The sequence below is a fragment of the Pseudophryne corroboree genome, chromosome 10, assembly GCF_028390025.1.
Source record: "Pseudophryne corroboree isolate aPseCor3 chromosome 10, aPseCor3.hap2, whole genome shotgun sequence".
Lineage (NCBI taxonomy): Eukaryota > Metazoa > Chordata > Amphibia > Anura > Myobatrachidae > Pseudophryne > Pseudophryne corroboree.
The window spans coordinates 227,724,119-227,741,839 of record NC_086453.1 but is presented as its reverse complement, the minus strand read 5'-3'; the positions used below and the strand labels follow the sequence as shown (position 1 = coordinate 227,741,839).

Genomic DNA, 17,721 nt, shown 5'->3' with positions numbered 1-17,721 from the left:
GCCCCGTTACATTCTCATAACACACCTATGAGATGCCCTTTTGTGGTGAACACTTCAGGACACCAACCAGCCACTGTCCAGGAACGCCCATGGTTGTGCGCCATAAGTGACTCCGTACCCAATAGCGGTGTCTGCAGACAGTCAGGGGAACGCATGCATGGTACCGGTTTTCAGGACTTTTTTTGCGCATGAGCCGAGGCAAATAATTGCTTAACTGCACAAACATCAACACTGCGTTCTCCTCTAGTCAGGCCGGAAAGGGTCATAAGGTGCTCTGAACATTTGCTACAAAATAAGGAATCAACCAATCAGCTTCTAACTGTCATTACAAATACTGTGCTAGATAAATGACAGAACCTGATTGCTTTGAGCAACTTCTCTACTCTCCAAGGCTTGATATACCTCCCCTTTGTGACTATAAAGCTTTACTGCATCTGTATCATGGCTTATCTGTTCTATAACTAATCCTCTTATAGTTAGTAATGCCATAACGATGCATTATAGTTGTTGATCTACCAAATTAGATAGATAGACCTAATTTAACGCACATGAAACATGTAAATTTGCTAGTGGTTGTGACTGATGACATAATGAAATACATTATGGTGCTATGCAAAGTTCTAAGTCCGCCAACTACATACATTACTGCCACTAACGTAATATTAGTACACTACACTAAAGTAATGCATTGTGAACTGAAGGTTTATTGATATCAGAAAGAAAATACTTTTATAAAACTTTACCTACACATATCAAATTCAGTAAACAAATTCATACCTTAAAACAAAGGTTTTTGCCTTCTTCAGAGAGTATCACAAGAGTAGACGGGTACAAGACCAAAAGTCTTTCATTCAGCTCCTGTTACAGAAATAGGAAGAATTATTTAATTTAATCTACAAATTTATTTTTTTACCTTAATTATCTATGTGACCGTAATGAATGTCACTAATCTAGTTAAGGAACAGTTTGGTACATATGTCATATATACATGTACAACAGTCATGTGACAGAGACTGGAAGGATGATCCGATTGCAGCACGTTACTCTCACTAGTAGAAGTACAGAACAGTCTTACAGTGACAAGAAGAGACTGCCTGTAGGGGACCAGGTTTTATGACCTGCAGGACTCTAAACCAGGTACACACTGGAGCGACGGCATTCATTCCAACATCGGGTAGAATGTCTTGAGCTAGGATTGTCCGTATACATCAAAACGACTTTAATGAAGGACGGAACATCCTCCATTACTACAAACAAGGTTGCTAGCTACCATGGAAGCAACCAATCACCCGTACAAACTAAGCAATGTAGGCGATTTGTCATTCCGAAATTGCAAATCGTCCAGACATCGCTCCAGTGTGTACCCGGCTTAAAAGAATAATTGCTGCAACTGAACAGAATCATAAAGTGAAGTCAAATAGTGTTGCATTCTCACATATACAAGGAGTCAGTCACTATGTCCTGGCCTTTTTCAATTTGACCACTCACGTGGGAGGTTGATTCAGATGAAATCTGACTGCTCATCAGTCTCTATGAGGGGAATACAATTAGCCATGGTAAATTACTGCAGCTAATTGATTTCCGATGGCTAATTCAATTAGCTCCTACCGCTGGCAGTATCGAGCATTTTTTTCACCTGACCACGGCAGGACAAAAAAAAAAAAAAAAAAAAAAGGAGATTTATGGTAGACTTACCATTGTTAAAAAATCTCTTTCTGCAAGGTACACTGGATTCCACAGGTATAACATCGGGGTGTAGAGTTGGATCTTGATCGGAGGCACCAACAGGCTAAAGCTTTAACTGTTCCCAGGATGCACTGCACCGCCTCCTCTATAGCCCCGCCTCCAGGCACTGGAGCTCAGTTTTGTTAACCAGTCCAAAGCAGTAGCAGGTAAGAGAGATGGTAGATGTTAGTCACATAGAACCACATTCTCACGACAGGAGAAGGGACTAGTGGCTAATGCCATACAAACCCAAAGAAGCTAAGTGCGTCAGGGTGGATGCCCTGTGGAATCCAGTGTACCTCCCAGAAAGATTTAACAATGGTAAGTCTACCATAAATCTCCTTTTCTGCAGCGGGGTACACTGGTATTCCACATGAAATAAAATCGAGGATGTCCTAAAGCAGTTCCTCATGGGAGGGGACGCACTGTAGCGGGTACAAGAACCCGGCATCCAAAGGAAGCATCCTGGAAGGCGGAAGTATCAAATGCATAGAACCTGATGAACGTGTTCACTGAGGACCACGTAGCCGCCTTACACAATTGTTCTGCGGATGCGCCACGGCGGGCCACCCAAGAATGTCCAACAGACAGAGTAGAATGGGCTTTGATAGTAGCAGGAGCTGGGAGCCCAGCCTGCGCATAGGCTTGTGCAATCACCATTCTAATCCATCTGGCCAAGGTCTGCTTATTCACAGGCCAGCCACGTTTGTGAAAACCAAAAAGTACAAAAAGGGAATCTGACCTCCTGAGAGAGGCAGTCCTCTCCACATAAATACGGAGAGCCCGTACCACATCCAAAGATCTTTCTTTGGATGACAAACCAGAAGAGATGAAGGCCGGAACCACAATCTCCTGGTTAAGGTGAAAAGATGCTACCACCTTAGGCAAATAACCTGGGCGAGTTCGAAGAACTGCCCGGTCATGGTGAAAAATCAGAAAGGGTGGACGACAGGACAAAGCACCTAAGTCAGACACCATCCTAGCAGAGGCAACAGCCAATAGAAATAAGACCTTAAGCGTAAGGCATTTAAGATCCACAGACTCAAGTGGTTCAAATGGAGACTCTTGTAGGGCATTCAGAACAGACATCCCACGGAGCCACAGGAGGGACATAGGGAGGTTGAATCCGTAGAAGACCCTGAGTGAAAGAGTGAACGTCAGGAAGAGACACAATTTTTCTCTGAAACCACACCGACAAGGCAGATATATGTACCTTGAGGGAGGCCAGACGAAGGCCCAAGTCTAGGCCTTGATGTAGAAAAGCCAAAAGCCTGGAAGTTCTGAAAGTATATGAATCATAATCCTTAGCAGCACACCACGTGAAGTAAGAATTCCAGACCCTGTAATAAATCCGAGCCGAAGCTGGTTTACAGGCTTTCAACATAGTTTCAATGACCGCCTCAGAGAATCCTTTTGCTTTCAGGAGTGAAGCTTCAAGAGCCACGCCGTCAAAGCCAGTCTGGCCAGGTCCGGGTAGGCACAAGGGCCCTGAACGAGGAGGTCTGGGCGTTGAGGAAGTAGAAGAGGATGCTCTATTGAGAGACCCTGCAGGTCTGAGAACCAATGCCGTCTGGGCCACGCTGGAGCGACTAGAAGTAGTATTTCTCCTTCTTGCTTGAACTTCCGTATTACCCTGGGCAGGAGTGACACTGGAGGGAACACGTATGGCAGCCGAAAGTTCCATGGAATAGCCAGTGTGTCCATGAATGCTGCTTGAGGATCCCTTGTCCTTACTCCGAAGACCAGAACCTTGTGATTGTGTCGAGACGCCATCAGGTCTACATCTGGTAGGTCCCACCGGTCCACTGGGAGTTGAAAGACTTCGGGATGAAGACTCCACTCTCCGGCGTGCATGTCCTGACGACTGAGGAAGTCCGCTTCCCAGTTGAGGACTCCCGGAATGAACACTGCCGATATGGCTGGCAGATGGCGTTCCGCCCATTGGAGGATTTTTGATACTTCCATCATTGCCATGCGGCTTCTAGTGCTGCCTTGATGATTTATGTACGCCACCGTGGTGGCGTTGTCTGATTGTACTTGAACAGGCCTGTTCTGTACCAGAGGCAGGGCCAGTGTCAATGCATTGAAAACCGCCCGTAATTTTAAAATGTTTATTGGGAGGAGAGATTCCTCCCTGGTCCACTGACCCTGAAGAGAGTGTTGCTCCAACACCGAGCCCAACCTCGCAGACTGGCGTCTGTTGTCAGGAGGACCCAGTTGGAGATCCAGAAGGGACGGCCCCTGCTCAACTGTTGGTCCTGTAGCCACCAGCTTAGTGACAGACAAACCTCCGGAGTCAAGGAGATCATGTGAGACCTGATCCGATGAGGCATGCCATCCCACTTGGAAAGGATTAACCTCTGCAGAGTGCGGGGATGAAATAGAGCGTACACTACCATGTCGAAAGCAGACACCATGAGGCCTAGTACTTGCATCACTGAGTGTATCGACACTCTCGGGCGAGAGAGGAAGTATCCGATCCTGTCCTGAAGATTCAGGACCTTCTCTTGAGACAGAAACAGTCTTTGGCTGTGTGTGTCCAGCAGCGCCCCCAGGTGCACCATGCTCAGAGCAGGGACCAGCGAGGACTTTTACCAGTTGATGAGCCACCCGTGGGCTTGTAGGAACTGGACCGTCAGTTCCAGATGACTGAGGAGAATATCTTGGGAGTTCACCAGGATCAGCAAGTCGTCCAGATACGGCAAGATCCTGATTCCCAGACGATGGAGATGAGCCGTCATCACAGCCATTACCTTGGTGAAGATCCGCGCGGCCGTGGCCAATTCAAATGGCAGGGCCCGGAATTGATAATGTAGGTTGCCAATAGCAAACCGCAGATATTGCTGATGCGACATGGCAACAGGAATATGCAGGTAAGCATCCTGTATGTCCAGGGAAACCATATTGTTTTTTGGTTCCAATGCCAGTACAATAGAGCGCAGAGTTTCCATACGGAATTTGGACACTCACAAATTTGTTCAATGATTTGAGGTTGAGGATAGGCCGGAAAGACCCATTTGGTTTCGGGACTAGAAACAGGGACGAATAGTAACCCCTGCCTCTCTGGGACAGGGGTACCGGCACTACCACTCCTGTTTCCAGGAGGGATTGTACAACCAGGTATAGAGCTTGCGCTTTCAACGGATCAGAGGGGATAACTGTTGAACAGAACTGGCGAGGGGGACGTCTCTTGAAAGAGATGGCGTACCCGTGGGAGACAACTTCCCGCACTCAGGCGTCTGAAGTGGTCTTTAACCAGGCCTGGGCGAACTGCAGAAGTCGGCCTCCCACCCTGGGGTCCCCAAGGGGGAGGCCCGCCCCGTCATACAGCAGGCTTGTCTTGTTTGGAAGCAGGCTGACGGGCGGCCAAGGATTGTTTTGATTTTTTTGCTTAGTGGTTTTGGAAGTACGAGCCTGTCTCGGGTGCGTCTGACCCTTTGCTTTACCTGGAGGTCGTAAGGAACGAAAAGTTGTACTCGTAGCCTGCGGCGCAGAAGGATTAGCACTAGGGATAAACGCAGTCTTGGCCGTCGCCAAGTCAGTCACAATCTTGTTCAGATCCTCCCCAAATAGTATGTCTCCCTTGAAAGGAAGCACCTACAAGGTCTTTTTAGAGTCCAGGTCCACTTTCCAGGATCTCAACCACAGAATCCGACGAGCCAGGATAGACGTATTAGATGCCTTGGCCGTCATGACCCCTGCATCAGAGGCCGCGTCTTGAATATAGTGAGAGGCTGTGGTAATATAAGACAGACATTGTCTGGCAGTGTCAAAAAAATCATGAGGCAGCTCATCCTCAATTGCCTGAACCCAAACTTCAATTCCTTTTGCCGCCCAAGAGACAGCCATAGTGGGTCTATGTACAGCACCGGTAAGAGTGTAAATAGACTTCAGGCATCCCTCCACGCGCTTATCCGTCAGTTCCTTCAGTGAGGTGACAGTGGTAACAGGCAGAGTAGATGATACCACAAGACGGGCGACATGAGAGTCACCGGCGGTGGAGCTTCCAACTTGATACTCAACTCCGCAGGGATAGGATAACGAGCTGGCATCTTTTTAGACAGGGAAATAGTCTTTCCTGGGGATGACCAGGATTCCTGACGTATGTCAATTAAAAGGTCAGAATGTGGTAAAACTACTTTAGCAAGCTTCTGACGTTTGAACTTGTCAGGTTTCTTAGACGTAGCAGGGGGCTCAATGTCATCATCAATTTGGAGAATCAGCTTGATAGCCTCCACAAGGTCAGGAACGTCAACCTGGGTTGTAGAATCCTCATCAGAAGCAGCTGTATCAGTGACTGACGGATCAGTATATTCCCCATCCTTATCCAAAATATTTGTGGCTTGTGAGGAAGAAATGGCCCTCTTAGATGACCCCGTGGCCCCAGAGTGGTGTGAGGGGGATTTTTGTCTAACCAATGACCGATTTAATTCCTGTAACTGAGTAGACAAAGTATCCGCCCATGGAGGATTAACTACAGGGACAATATGTGGCTGTAATGGCACAGGAGGTCCCACAGGGGGCGTAAGACGTGTTACAAGCGTAGTCGGCATATTTGAAAACGCTGCCCAAGGTGGTTCCTGAGTTGCCAGAGGTGCCGCAGGCGGACTGGGAGATGTATGACACCCAGTGCCTGAAGCAGCAGCTAACACTTCCCCCACTGAAGAATCCGTGGCGCCAGCACTGCATGATGTAGGAGCATCCGCGGATGTCCCGCCCTGTGTAGCAGACATTGTATGGGATGTAGCCTTAGGGCGTAATAGTACAATATAGCCAGACAAACAGAAAACCAGCAAATAATCCCCTGTGTTATGTGATAGTAAATACAGAGCATAAACAGAGGACTTAAGCGGCGTGGGGTGACTGAAAAACACAGTGATAAATACAAAACAGTATACCCTGTGTAGCACTATATATTATATGAGACCCTGATGCACCTAGTCCCCAGGGTACAGAATATAGTGATATCAAAATGTGTGATACACTCAGTCACAGGTACAATGCAGGAATTATTACATATAAACAATAAAACTGCACTGGACTAGTAATACTACATAAAGCTATGTATGTATACAGATATAACAATGCACAGTAAACACTGGATGTATATCACAGTATACTTGTACTAAATATTCAGATAGCAGTTCACTTGTTCTTAACGAACACTGTCTAAAATGACATGTAGAATACTTAAGTGTCTGTAAATGCACAGCGCTGATGATACAGGCGGATTTACAGAAGAGACAGTGCCCAGCAGTCCCGGAGATCAGCCCAGCTATGTAATGGCGCCAAAATCTCAGTCAGAAAGTGAGGGAGAGAGAAATGCAGTTCCAGGGCGGGAACACCGGCAGTAGATGGCACCCGGAGCTGGGGGAGGGGCTACAGGTCAGCACCTTATCCCCTCTGCTGGACTTCACCACAGTGTACTGTGGAGCCCATTATAAACGGATTTTAGTAAATCCAACCTGTGCTCCTTGCCCTGGTGGATATAGTGGGGTCCCTGTGCGACACAGTGCCCACGCCAGTGGCGCGGTCCATCTCCTGGGACCGCGACCGGATCGCAATTTACCGGCGAGTCCCACCTGGGGGACCCTCTTACCTCCTCCCTTTAGTTCAGCCACGCGATCCTGGAGAGCGGCAGCGGTGGTGTGCCTGAAAACCGGTGCATCTCCGCTGCAAGTAACCGGGAACCCGGCCGCGGAAGTATGCAGCGGCGCTGAGGGAGGTGATGGAGCCGCAGCACAGCATGTCATAAAGACATAGAAAGTGCTGCAGCCCTTGAAGTCTTCTAAAAATCTCTTTTCAGGGTGGCCTAGCGCAGCCCCACCTGTTAGCTGCCTGCACTGCAGGCACCAACTTACAAACTGAGCTCCAGTGCCTGAAAGCGGGGCTATAGAGGAGGCGGTGCAGTGCATGCTGGTAACAGTTAAAGCTTTAGCCTGTTGGTGCCTCGGATCAAGATCCAACTCTACACCCCAATGTTATTCCCTGTGGAATACCAGTGTACCCCGCTGCAAAAATCTGCGATAACGGACCCGTTTTTGCATCTGCAATATCGAAAACACAGGGATCCAGGAACTTATACCAGATCCATGTGCTCTCGTGTGAAAACGGGTCAATTACCGCATGAAAAAAATGGGCCACAATTGAATTGCTCGATAACACCATCGAACATTAAATTGCGGTAAATGCCTGTTTATGTGGAGCGGTAATTTACTGGAATCAAATGAATTCCCCCTTATGGGGGATATTTATCAAAGCTTGATAAAGTGGAGAGAGATATAGTACCAACCAGTCAGCTCCTCATTGTCATTTTTCAAACACAGCCTGTAAAACGACAGCTGAAAGTTGGAACTTTATCTATCTCCAAGCTTTGATGAATCTCATCCTACCTGTGTGACCAAATCACTTCTGGTGTCACTGTGAGGTCCCACTAGTGAGGTTGGATACCAGCTGCACAAGCCGATAAGGATGTCTTATAATGTGCGTTTTCCACATTATCAGATAATATCCCAATCACTTTCTATTAATTATTACATGGCATCTAGGTAGTTTTATGCCCAGCCGCCCTGTGATACTGAGTCAACTGTCTGATATTCGCAGCATGAACGGGCAGGCAAAGAGTAATTTGTAATCGTTTTAGACATATTTACATTTTATCTAAAATGTAAAAAAAAGTTTTTGAAACATGGGAGGAATATATTTTCTGAAGCCAACCCTTTTTGTTCTGCTGTAGCAAAAGGATCTTTGAAAGGTTACATTTCAGCAGAAAACCACAGAAGAGCTGATATTGTTTATGGGATAAATGTAATAGCCTGAAGCTACCGGTTAGTTTCTGGGGAGTCTGCCCAATGTTTAAAGGGGCAACCATTTAAAAGGCAAAACCAGGTTGATTTTGCCTTTGAAACGACTGTCTCCAAGGTTACATACATCTCCCCTAATGTGAGAATTTCAGAGAAAATTTATGCAAGTAAATGTCACAAGCATCGCTCCCAAGACAAATGAGGCCACGCTGCCTATCTGTATAAACAACACCTGCCAGCTGTAAGACTGTAAGGCCACGCCCATTTCTCTGCTGGAAGCTGCCATTTTGGCCTCTGGGAATCAGGGTTGTTGCCAAACATGCACAAGTGTTTTTTATGTGAATTTATAGCATAATATAAAATTGGAAATGCTGTAAGAGGAACAACATTTTGGGTGATCTAGCATAGAAGCACATTTGTAGCTCACAAAACTACAAAGACACCAACCTGGAATGGCATAGTCTGCAGCTTCACCTTGGAGATACAGGTGATGGAGCCCAGAGACTCTCTCTGCGTCCCTTCCCAGTCCTGCACTGGTTGGCTCTGAACGGACCTCCTGAGCTCCGACTTGTCCCACATATTAACATTTTTGACCTAAATGAAAAAGTTGCGCATATCTACTTAGAGAAGCATTTCATTGGGTTTTTTTCCAGCCATCAATCAGGACAAACCCTAAATTCTGATTTATTGGGTTTCTATTGCAAGGAATCTGCTACTCACCAGATAACCCAGTGGTTCTCAACCTCAGTCCTCAAGTACCCCCCAACAGTTCATGTTTTCCAAGTCACCTAGCAGTTGAACAGGTGTATTCATTACCCACTGACACATTATAAAAGACCCACAGGTGGAGCAAATTATTTAACTTGCAATCCTGTGAGACCTGGAAAACATGAACTGTTGGGGGTACTTGAGGACCAGAGACTCAGAGAGGTACTTGTAATGTATTGTAGGGCCTGCATCATGAAGCCTCCTCTCACCTCCCCTCCCCTGTGACAGTGCAGTGGCCGTAAGGGACTCAAAAGGGGGCGGAGCTATACGGGAACAGGCTGCAGCACCCTGCTACACAGGAGGATGAGCTGCTACATCTCCGGCCTGCCAGACTTCTTTAGGTAAGTGTGTGTGTGTATATGTTTACAGCATCTATGTATGTGTGACTATGTATGTGTGTAATGTATGTACAGTATATATGTGTGTGTGTGTGTGTGTGTGTGTGTGTACAGTATGTGTATGTGTGGCATAATATGTGTAAGAGTCACTGGTACAGGGGGCGTTACGTGTGTAAGCGTCACTGGCACAGGGGGCGTTACGTGTGAGTGTCACTGGAACAGGGGCTGTTATGTGTGTAAGCGGCACTGATACAGGGGGCGTTACGTGTGTAAGCAGCACTGATACAGGGGGCGTTACGTGTGTAAGCGGCACTGGTACAGGGGGCATTACGTGTGTAAGCGGCACTGGTACAGGGGGCGTTACGTGTGTAAGCGGCACTGGTACAGGGGGCGTTACGTGTGTAAGCGGCACTGGTACAGGGGGCGTTACGTGTGTAAGCGGCACTGGTACAGGGGGCGTTACGTGTGTAAGCGGCACTGGTACAGGGGGCGTTACGTGTGTAAGCATCACTGGTACAGGAGCGTCACTGGTACAGCAGCGTTATGTGTGTAAGAGTCACTGGTACATGGGGCGTTACGCGTGTAAGCATCACTACTACAGGGGGAGTCTTGTATAAGCATCAGTGCTGCATGGGGCATTACGTGTGTCAGCATCACTACTACAGGGTTCATTGTGTGTATAAGCATCACTGCTATAGGGGGCTTTATGTGCGCTGTCCCTTTGTAAAGTATGCGAGGGTGCAAATTTATAGTTTGCAGGGGGCCGCCGAACACCCTAGCAGCGGCCCTGATTACACTGCTTGAACATAAGTGGTTTCCAGGATTACAATAATACACAGAAAAAAGAAAAAAAAAGCAACACATAAGTCTTTAGCTGGGGTTATAGCTACACTGTAACCATGACGTAAACTAAAAACAAAACATGTTACTACAGTGAAAACCCCAGGCAACATGCTGGCACGGTATACAGTCAGATGTTTTACCACATGTACATTTAATCCCCAGAAACATGACGTCTTTAATGCCGAAGCAAATTCATATGTAATAAATAACTTGCAATAAGCTGATCACTTCACTTTTAGTGTTGCTATAAGCAGAGTTATCTGCATTGATTATAAATGTTTGTATCTTGCAACATTACTGCCATATAGCAATTGATTAAGATCACATTTTTGGTATTCAATTGAGATGCAAGGCTAACTTCTAGGATCTATATTCCTAGAAATAAAACTTGTTATGTTAATAGAATAACTATGTACCACCTTAAAAAACAAAATAAGACGCAGCAACCTAGGACTGTCGTCCCTGGAGAGATGACCAGATCCAGGACCATGACCCCATCTGCTTGCAGCTGTGCTAACACCCAGGGTATTCCCTTGGCAGGCAGGGCAGGACGGGCCTCTTCCACAGCTGTTGCTGCTGTCCAGGACTGTCTGTTCCCATAGCAGCTAATTCTAGAGTTTCAGCAGCCACAGGTGCAAATGGAGAAGAGCACCGAAGGTGAAAGAGGACTCGAGGTCTGTGGCTTGTTATGGCCATACAGACTAGGGGAATCGGTCTTACTTTACAAGAAATGCACGGACACGGCTCTGTCTGTGTAACACAGACCATATCTAAGCAGCTTAGAACACACATGACACATGGAGATTATACAATCTAGACCAATCACTTTTAATATACAGCAATTTGGTTCTAATGGAAAAATCTGACACAGCAAGCAAATATGTAAAGCAGGATTCTGAATCATCTAGCCCAGACACCTGTATATGAGAATCATGGACCAGTCACATACACTGAAACCATACACCCGGGTATCTGAGCCGTGGACTAATCACATACACAGAGCCCAAACATCTGTCTATCAGAGCCGTGGACTAGTCACATAGCCTAGCACAGACACTGGGTATCAGAACAGTAAACTAGTCACATAGACCTGTGTATGAGAGCCGTGGACTAGTCACACACACCTGTGTATGAGAGCCGTGGACTAGTCACACACACCTGTGTATGAGAGCAGTGGACTAATCACATACACAGAGCCCAAACATCTGTGTATCAGAGCCGTAGACTAGTCACATAGCCTAGCACAGACACTGGGTATCAGAACAGTGGACTAGTCACATACACCTGTGTATAAGAGCCGTGGACTAGTCACATACACCTGTGTATGAGAGCCGTGGACTAGTCACATACACCTGTGTATGAGAGCCGTGGACTAGTCACATACACCTGTGTATAAGAGCCGTGGACTAGTCACATACACCTGTGTATAAGAGCCGTGGACTAGTCACATACACCTGTGTATAAGAGCCGTGGACTAGTCACATACACCTGTGTATAAGAGCCGTGGACTAGTCACATACACCTGTGTATAAGAGCCGTGGACTAGTCACATACACCTGTGTATAAGAGCCGTGAACTATTCACATACACCTAACCCTCACACCTGTGTTTGAGAACTGTGTATTAGTTACATACACCTAGCCCTAACATCTGTATAAAAAAGCCGGAACCTAATTACATGCACATAGGGCCTAATTCTGAGTTGATCGCAGCAGCGAGTTTGTTAGCAGTTGAGCAAAACCATGTGCACTGCAGGAGGGGCAGATATAACATGTGCAGAGAGAGTTAGATTTGGGTGTGGTGTGTTCAATCTGCAATCTAATTTGCAGTGTAAAAATAAAGCAGCCAGTATTTACCCTGCACAGAAATAAAATAACCCACCCAAATCTAACTCTCTCTGCACATGTTATATCTGCCTCCCCTGCAGTTCACATGGTTTTGCCCAATTGCTATCAAAATCCTGCTGCGATCAACTTGGAATTACCCCCCATGTGCACTGCAGGAGGGGCAGATATAAAATGTGCAGAGAGAGTTAGATTTGGGTGGGGTGTATTCAAACTGAAATCTAAATTGCAGTGTAAAACTAAAGCAGCCAGTATTTACCCTGCACAGAAACAATTTAACCCACCCAAATCTAACTCTCTCTGCAATGTTATATCTCCCCCCCTGCAGTGCACATGGTTTTGCCCAATTGCTAACAAACTTGCTGCTGCGATCAACTCAGAATTACCCCCATAGTTCTAACATCTCTATATGAGAGCAGTGGACTAGTGACATACACCATACCAAGACTACTGTATAGGAGAGCCGAGAAAAAGTTAAATGCAACAAGCGCTCACATTTTTATAAGAAAGTCAGAGTCTAGTTAGATACACCTACGAGATCTGTGGGCTACTTATATACACCTAGCCCAGACACCTGTAAAGTATATGAGAGTTGTGGACTAGTTACATACATCTAGCTCTGACATCCTACAAGAAATACATGCACAGTTGAAAGATTATATGCTACTGTGCATGTGCAAAAAGCTACCTTGTCTATACTCCGATACCGCTGTTGCACTTGGAGTCGCTTGAAAGAGTTTGCGGCGCACAACCACAGCTCACGAGTAACTGAGATGCCTGAACTGTTTGCAATAAAAATCTGTCTCACTGGTGCGTTATTAGTGTGTCACGGGTGTGTCAATGAGCGCGGCTGCGTTCGCAAATGTAGATCCACAGCCACAGGGGCTATGTTTAGTGGAATACGAGAAGAAAACAGAGCAGCCCATAGACTTGTCATAAGTGTCGATAGTGCACCAACGCAGTTGCACTGTCCATGGTCACTAAAAACTGAGTCATCCTAGATTTGTGCTTTCTTACACATCATATTGAAACACAGCTTGAATTTGTTAGGTAATACTGTAAAAATCTCCCCAGAAATTAAGAAAAACAATTTCTATATGAAATGGAAAGAGCAGAAAGTGCAGATATTAAATTGATTCCAGGCGGCTCCTGCGCCCAGTGACAGCTGGAGCTATGTGTGACCCCTCTGTGCAGATCACAGCTGCACGGCAAAACAGGTGGCATCAGCTGTCTTCGCTGTAGATGTTTTTCCACCTCCATTCAAGACTACAGCTCATTTACTAGTCCACTCTGATGAGCAACACCAAACAGATCCAACAAAGCTATCCATAATATATAATAATCACAGTATATTCAGGTGGCCCATATAGACATTATATATATATATATATATATATATATATATATATACACATACACACATACACATATACACACACACACAAACAGAAGGTTCAGCACTCACCAAAGCAAGCTCACTTATTTTCACAACATCAATAAACAAATGATGGGGGTTTAGTTAGTGAATTGGCCAATACAAAGCCTGCAAACCGCTCGCCAAGGTACCCCACCTTCATGCAGGTCCTACACTATCACAGGGTCTCAAAAATTAAAACCTAGCAACTGTATCACATAATATAACTGCAAATATGCCCACTTGGTTTACTGTGTATCTGCCAAATACTCCATGGCGTTTAAAGGTACACTACTAAAGAACAGCTGACTCAGGTTTAAGATAATTGGGCTTGCATAGGGGTGCATGAACAAAGCTTGTGGCCACAGTTAATATGAGTTAACCAAAGATTAACCCTACAATATACCAACAAATATAACCACAGCACTCGCCACCCCAGAAGCGGGGTGCAGTGTCTGCACTCACCACTCATAAGGTGGGGTGCATGTAGCCCATGGCCACTTACTTAAAAATATACAAACAGAAGGTTCAGCACTCACCAAAGCAAGCTCACTTATTTTCACAACATCAATAAACAAATGATGGGGGTTTAGTTAGTGAATTGGCCAATACAAAGCCTGCAAACCGCTCGCCAAGGTACCCCACCTTCATGCAGGTCCTACACTATCACAGGGTCTCAAAAATTAAAACCTAGCAACTGTATCACATAATATAACTGCAAATATGCCCACTTGGTTTACTGTGCATCTGCCAAATACTCCATGGCGTTTAAAGGTACACTACTAAAGAACAGCTGACTCAGGTTTAAGATAATTGGGCTTGCATAGGGGTGCATGAACAAAGCTTGTGGCCACAGTTAATATGAGTTAACCAAAGATTAACCCTACAATATACCAACAAATATAAAAGCACAGCACTCGCCACCCCAGAAGCGGGGTGCAGTGTCTGCACTCACCACTCATAAGGTGGGGTGCATGTAGCCCATGGCCACCTACTTAAAAATATACAAACAGAAAGTTCAGCACTCACCAAAGCAAGCTCACTTATTTTCACAACATCAATAAACAAATGATGGGGGTTTAGTTAGTGAATTGGCCAATGCACGGAAGCCTGCAAACCGCTCGGTTAATCTTTGGTTAACTCATATTAACTGTGGCCACAAGCTTTGTTCATGCACCCCTATGCAAGCCCAATTATCTTAAACCTGAGTCAACTGTACTTTAGTAGTGTACCTTTAAACGCCATGGAGTATTTGGCAGATACACAGTAAACCAAGTAGGCATATTTGCAGTTATATTATGTGTGATACAGTTGCTAGGTTTTAATTTTTGAGACTCTGTGATAGTGTAGGACCTGCATGAAGATGGGGTACCTTGGCGAGCGGTTTGCAGGCTTCCGTGCATTGGCCAATTCACTAACTAAACCCCCATCATTTGTTTATTGATGTTGTGAAAATAAGTGAGCTTGCTTTGGTGAGTGCTGAACTTTCTGTTTGAATATTTTTAAGTAGGTGGCCATGGGCTACATGCACCCCACCCTATGAGTGGTGAGTGCAGACACTGCACCCCGCTTCTGGGGTGGTGAGTGCTGTGGTTTTATATCTGTTGGTATATATATATATATATATATATATATATATATATATATATATATATATATATATATATATATATATATATATATATATATATATGTCCGCCAGGTGAGGCGTGTGTTGGGATTACGTCATTGATGACGTGGAGCCGGCCAGGTGGGAGGTCCTGGATTTCGGCTTCCGGCGTTTGGCGTCCATGTGGAGGGTACACTTATTTAGGTGAGTCACTTTGTATTATGTATTGTCTGATGAAAGTGCCCAAATAAAGTGGCACTGAAACGTTACTGTACCTGCCTGTCTGAGCCGTGATTTATTTGATAAGTCCAGGAGTGCCGCACTTGGAGATTCATGTAGATATAGATAGAGATCCTATATATATATATATATATATATATATATATATATATATATATATATATATATATATATATATATATATATAGAGAGAGAGAGAGAGAGAGAATCCGCATATATATGGTGAAAGTTGATTCTTCAGCAGTTCAGTGATTGCAGAGAGACATCAGGGGGTATATGTATTAGGGTCCTAGTTTGGCGGGGGGGCAGGATGTCAGTCGAGAATGGAAGCATTTTTAAAGCGCAATCATTTACAAGGCAAAACCAGGTTCGCACCTCCAGCAAACTTGGTCCTTATTACATATACCCCTATATCCCAGTCAAAATTTGATGAATAGAACTGCGGAACCTATTTCTTAAGCTAATTCTATCACTACGTACTTCTTGTCCAGGTCTTACCTCTGTTACTGGAATAGTGTCCACATTTCCACCATTGAGCTGGATCTGTTTCTCCAAATGATACAGCCATTTCTGCAACTCTTGCTGGGTTGGACAATAAACGATTAAAGGATTGAGCAAAGGACCTAATAGGAGCAAGGAGATTAGCAATGAAAGGCGAGTGAATGATGTGTTTAATTGAGGCTCTGACAGTGTAAATGTCCTTTCAGTGTTTTAAGAAGTTTTTATACAATTCTTTTAAGACATGAAAACAATCTCTAATACACAACTTTCTATTGAGATAAATGTTATTATAATTACATCACTTACATAGACAATTTAAAACTATAAGTTTATTAATGAACCATAATGTTAATTCACTAAGAAGATGCTTTCTAATTGTCAAAAAGTGCTGCTGGGTCAATGACTATATCAATCACTATAATGGAGGGCCCAATACACAAGTGGCCACCAGGTGACCTAGGTCAGTCCCTCTTCTTACTCTCACCGCAGCTTCACTTCTGTGCAATGGTCCTAGCGGTACAGCTATTGATGCTAGCACCATGTCGAAACTAGGCGGTCGGGGGTTAAAGGGTTATATTTCAAATTCTTCATTATTAAGAGGTGGAATTATTATTTGAAAAAGGTTATACACTGCACAATAACATCCCGCTACGTATATACCTGTTATCCGGAAAGCATGCTCTTGTTCTGGTTTTGGTGGGACTTTGGAGCGCTCCAGCTTGTAAACACTAAGCTCTTTCAATGGTACTAGTCCCTAAAGAGTAAGAAATTAAAAACAAACATGATCACAAATTCCCATGGAAGGTCGAATGAATATACCCCAATACCAAAGAGATGTGGGCTGCCTCCTAATTTTACAGGTGGGTGAGGTATATATTATATTCATAATTGTCAACATGCTCGTGGTGTTGACAATGACCAGGATGACATTCATCATGTCAACACTAATAAAATGGCAACATGATTAGGACTTCAGTAAAACATCCCTGTTGGTCCAGAGGTGATTTACCTGGTACAGCAGTCAGCTGATGACTTCCGGCAGATCCAGGGGAGCTTGTAACAGTGAGTATGCCTAACCCCTAATCCTCCCCCTAGTGCCTAACCGTCACCTCCCCTCCCTCGGTCTAACACTCAGGTCTCCTCCCACAGCCTAACCCTAACCTCTCCTCCCGCAGCCCAACCCTAATCCTCCCCTAGTGCCCAACCCTCCCCTCCCCAGTCTAACCCTAACCTCCCCTCCCCTAGCCGAACCCCAACCTCCACTCCCTCAGCCTAACCCCAACCTCCGCTCCCTCAGCCTAACCCCAACCTCCGCTCCCTCAGCCTAACCCCAACCTCCGCTCCCTCAGCCTAACCCCAACCTCCGCTCCCTCAGGCTATCCCTCAACTCCCCTCCCTCAGCCTAACCCTAAAGCACCCTCTAGTGCCTAACCCTCCACTGACTGTCACATATGATATGTCGACATTCTGCACACGCCAACATGATCAATGTCAACATTTTAACAATGTCGACATTAGTTCCGTCAAGTTTTAGGACTTCCAGGCTCACTATCGAAAGACCAGATCTGCAGCTGGTGAAAGCATCTGTAACATAGGCATCACTGTTGTCTCTCCAATACATGTAGCCACAGGAAAC

The 17,721-nt window shown here is 45.3% G+C and overlaps 1 protein-coding gene across 2 annotated transcripts in view; it reads right to left on the bottom strand.

Annotated features, from left to right (window-relative positions):
- The window catches only part of PLEKHN1 (pleckstrin homology domain containing N1), a 56,253-nt gene that overhangs the window by 13,048 nt on the left and 25,484 nt on the right, over window positions 1-17,721 (bottom strand). For both annotated transcript variants that reach the window (XM_063943133.1, XM_063943134.1), the window contains exons 5-8: window positions 16,746-16,839; window positions 16,083-16,207; window positions 8,976-9,122; window positions 778-858 (exon numbers count right to left, since the gene is read on the bottom strand). In XM_063943133.1, the coding sequence (XP_063799203.1) occupies window positions 778-858; window positions 8,976-9,122; window positions 16,083-16,207; window positions 16,746-16,839 (447 nt within the window). The remainder of the gene's footprint in view (window positions 1-777; window positions 859-8,975; window positions 9,123-16,082; window positions 16,208-16,745; window positions 16,840-17,721) is intronic.